The sequence below is a fragment of the Solanum stenotomum genome, chromosome 10, assembly GCF_019186545.1.
Source record: "Solanum stenotomum isolate F172 chromosome 10, ASM1918654v1, whole genome shotgun sequence".
Classification (NCBI taxonomy): domain Eukaryota; kingdom Viridiplantae; phylum Streptophyta; class Magnoliopsida; order Solanales; family Solanaceae; genus Solanum; species Solanum stenotomum.
This window is the reverse complement of record NC_064291.1, coordinates 40,245,611-40,249,336: the sequence shown is the minus strand read 5'-3', so window position 1 is coordinate 40,249,336 and position 3,726 is coordinate 40,245,611. Positions and strand designations below refer to the sequence as shown.

At 27.8% G+C, this 3,726-nt stretch overlaps 1 protein-coding gene across 1 annotated transcript; it reads right to left on the bottom strand.

The window, feature by feature from the left end:
• Positions 1-212: 212 nt before the first annotated feature.
• LOC125842976 (9-cis-epoxycarotenoid dioxygenase NCED2, chloroplastic-like) lies at positions 213-2,202 on the bottom strand. The gene is made up of 4 exons (XM_049522239.1): positions 2,055-2,202; positions 849-992; positions 648-750; positions 213-550 (listed from the first exon to the last, which is right to left on the bottom strand). The coding sequence occupies exons 1-4, from the start codon at positions 2,166-2,168 to the stop codon at positions 213-215; spliced, it is 699 nt and encodes a 232-aa protein (XP_049378196.1). The 5' UTR covers positions 2,169-2,202.
• Positions 2,203-3,726: the final 1,524 nt, after the last annotated feature.

Sequence of the window (3,726 nt, the reverse complement as noted above, 5' to 3'; positions counted from 1 at the left end):
TAAAAGTAAAATCATTCACATGTAGTGGTGATCATGTCGCCACAAAAATTCTTCTGAGGCGATTTCTGATAAGTTGCCACTATTTTTTAGAGTTAAAAAATTTATTTTCACCCGGAATGAAAAACTCAGCTATATTAGAGGCGACCTAAGAATAGTCGCCACTAAAGGTTTAATCATTTATAGCGACTTCAAAATGTCGCCACTAAATGTTACTAATTTGTAGCGAGTTTAAAAGTCGCCACAAAAGGCACATCTTTTGTATCAATTAACCAAGTTGCCACTAAATGTCGTTGCAAAAAATTGAATTTCTTGTAGTGAGCGTTAGAATCGCCTTGAATAGCAGGAAGAAAACCTGGTTTCTTTCGAACCCTTTCCATATTATAGCTATCTGTCTGGACATATTTGTTCTTGTACAACGCCTTCCATTTTCCGCCATTCTCTTTGTTTAAGTAGAGAGCATGAACCATTCCTTCACCCTCAATCCACATATGGCTCGATTCACCAAATATAGATCTCGTCGATTTCAGTCCTCCAAATAGAGGATTTGGCCCTGCAATAATAATATATATACCTATATATTAAGCCCGCGATACAATAGGAGCACGTATTTATCTCATTTCAACGTACGTAGAAAAAATCCAATGTACCGTTTCTTACGTAAACACCCTCTGGAAAATCATCTGGAATTTTCCCTTCAACTATTCCTACGGTTGTACCTTCTATCATCTCTTCCACCGGTGCAAAATTACTCTATCGAATATTAAAATAAATATATTTGATGTTAAAAGAGCATGTACGTATGTAAAAAGAAAGATTTAGGATTTAGTATTTAGAGCATTGAAAATTACCTTAGATGGAAGCAATGGTTGGTCAACGAATTCACATGTAAAGTCAACAAAAGCTTCCAATAAATTGAACGAAGTGTCTTTGATAGCTTTTGGAACGTCTAATGAAAGATTTGGAAAATGGTCCAACTCCCTCAGTAATATTGGCTGTTCAAGTCAAAATCATGCAACTTTTTCTTTAACAATGTAGATGTTTAATTTGATAACAATAATAATTAATGATCCCTAATTAGCTAATTGCACAAATTAATAGAATGCTGCAGTAAAAGATGATAGTCACTGCAACAAATGAAGGATTTGTGATAATTATTTAGCATAATAATATAATTATCATTATATTATATTTAACCATAACCATTAGGGATGTCAATAGGACAGTTCGGTCGGTTTTTTTAAAAAATTATATCATTCCAATCTTTTGGATAATTTATAATGTATAATCGAAATTAGATTTTTTAAAACCGTCCCATTCATATCGGTTTTTCTTCGGTATCGGTTAATTTTCGGTTATATCACCTCAAAATATACTATTATTAAAATATTTCTTTCGCAAATATGTTCTTGAAAACGCACTTTAATTCTTCACCAAGAAGACAAGAATGTAAAACTTTGTTGCCATATTGTTTGATCTTAAACATTTAATATGAGTGTTTGCATAAGTTTTACTGTACTTTTTGATAGAGTGTCTATTACAGTAACGACTAATTAAAGAGCAATTTTTGATAGAGTGTCTATTATAGTAACGACTAATTAAAGAGCAAACACCCATAGTCATCTAGTAACCAGAGATCTAGAACCTAGGTTATATTAATTTATATTTGAAAAATATTTTATAAAATATATTTATATATATTAAATTTAACATATTGTTAATATATAAATATATTTATGTACGTAAGGTTATTCGGTTTGGGAATTTTTTGGTTTTTTTCATAAATTAAAAAGGTCATCCCAATTGTTGAGACGGTGATACACTTAAATAAAAATTCACAATTTTATTGAAAAAAAAAAAACATAAATCGATTTGATTCGATTAGATTAGGTTAATTTTTCATATTCTTTTGACATTCCTCATAACCATCACTCTATGTTATTCAGAATACATTTATATTAACTCAATTACTATTAAATATTTTTATAATAATAAGTATTGTCACTTAAAAAAAAATTTCTATTAAATATCTCTTTTGTTACGGTGAGTTACGTTACCTTGAAAGTAGACGAGAGTGGATTCCTGGAGTGCTCAAGTTTGGTTGGACGTGAAGGCTTCTGCAAAGAGCATTTGGTGACCACTTGAAGTAGTGCTAAACTATTAGCAGCCATCTCTAGAAATTATTATTCAGTATATACTCTGCTGATTGATATTATATTGCAAAGGGTATATATATATATAAAAGTGAGAATAACCACACATATGCTTGTCAACATGCTTACCTGATAGCAATAGGGGTATATTGGTCATTCAACAATGTAAATATCAGAAAACTTTCCCACAGCTAAATTCAGCACACCTGAAAATTAGAAGGATAAGGAGCCACTCACATAAAAGGAGCAGAAATAATACTCCTTCCATTTAAAAAAGAATGATTTACTTTTTTTTTAGTTTGTTTTAAAAAAAATGATTTTTTTTCTTTTTCTGGATAACATTTTCATTTCAGCATTCCACATGACATATTTTAGGCCATCAGATTAAGAGTTTGTTTGGCAATATTGCCTCTAAAAACAGCTTATTTTAGAAGCACTTTTTTAAAATAACTGTTTAGAAAAGTGTTTTTGATAAAACACAATTTGTGTTTGGCTAATTTATATGAAAAGTGTTTTTCATAAGCAAATTGTGTTTGACAATTTTTTTAAAAAAATTTAAAATTTACATGTTTAAANATAAAACACAATTTGTGTTTGGCTAATTTATATGAAAAGTGTTTTTCATAAGCAAATTGTGTTTGACAATTTTTTTTAAAAAATTTAAAATTTACATGTTTAAATTTTCAATCAATATTATACCTTTTTGGGGAGGTTGAAATCTTTAATTGTTATTTTTTTTTTCTAATCTTGTAAAAATATTGTTGTTACCTTTTGCTAATTCTACAAAATAATGTGTAAAATAATATATAATATATAAAATAATAATATATAAACATAAAATTTATTATATAAAAAATAAAATTCTTATGAAATTTAACCATACTTATGAAATATGCTAATAAATTAATAAGAAATATATTGGTAAATATGTATATATGAGAAGGATATTATTGTCTCAAGAAAAATATATTTTTGTTTATGCTTCTAAATTTTTTTAAAAGCATAAATTTTAGCTTCTTTCCAATGACAGAAAAACTGCTTCCATTTAAAACAATTTTACTGATTTGCCAAACACTTAATTTTTTAACAAAAATGTTTTTTTTTTCTTCTGAAAATAAGTGTTTTTGGCCTCCAGCAATGTCAAACAGACTTTAAAAGATATTATTTTTTATATTTTTTAAAATTCCATGTTAAATTAAACTAGATCATTCTTTTTTAAATGGAGGGAGTAATACACTAACGGGTCGCGTTTGGTAGAGTGTATAAGAATAATGCAAAATAGGGTGCATTAGTAGTGCTTGTATTAGTAATGCTTGCATTAGTTATGCAAGCATTATTTCTTATACACTGTTTGGTTTGATGTATTAGAAATAACAAATCTTGCATAATTTCTATTTAAAAATATATGTTTACAAAAATACCCTTCACACTTTATTTATTTTTACACTCCCTTGCAACAAAGTTCTTTGCTAGAACATCATTAACTCCTATTTGAGTCAAAATATTTTTGTGAAAAGTTGGCAAATAATTTTTTTATCAAATTTATTGCTACAATAGTAATTTTTTTTTTATTAAA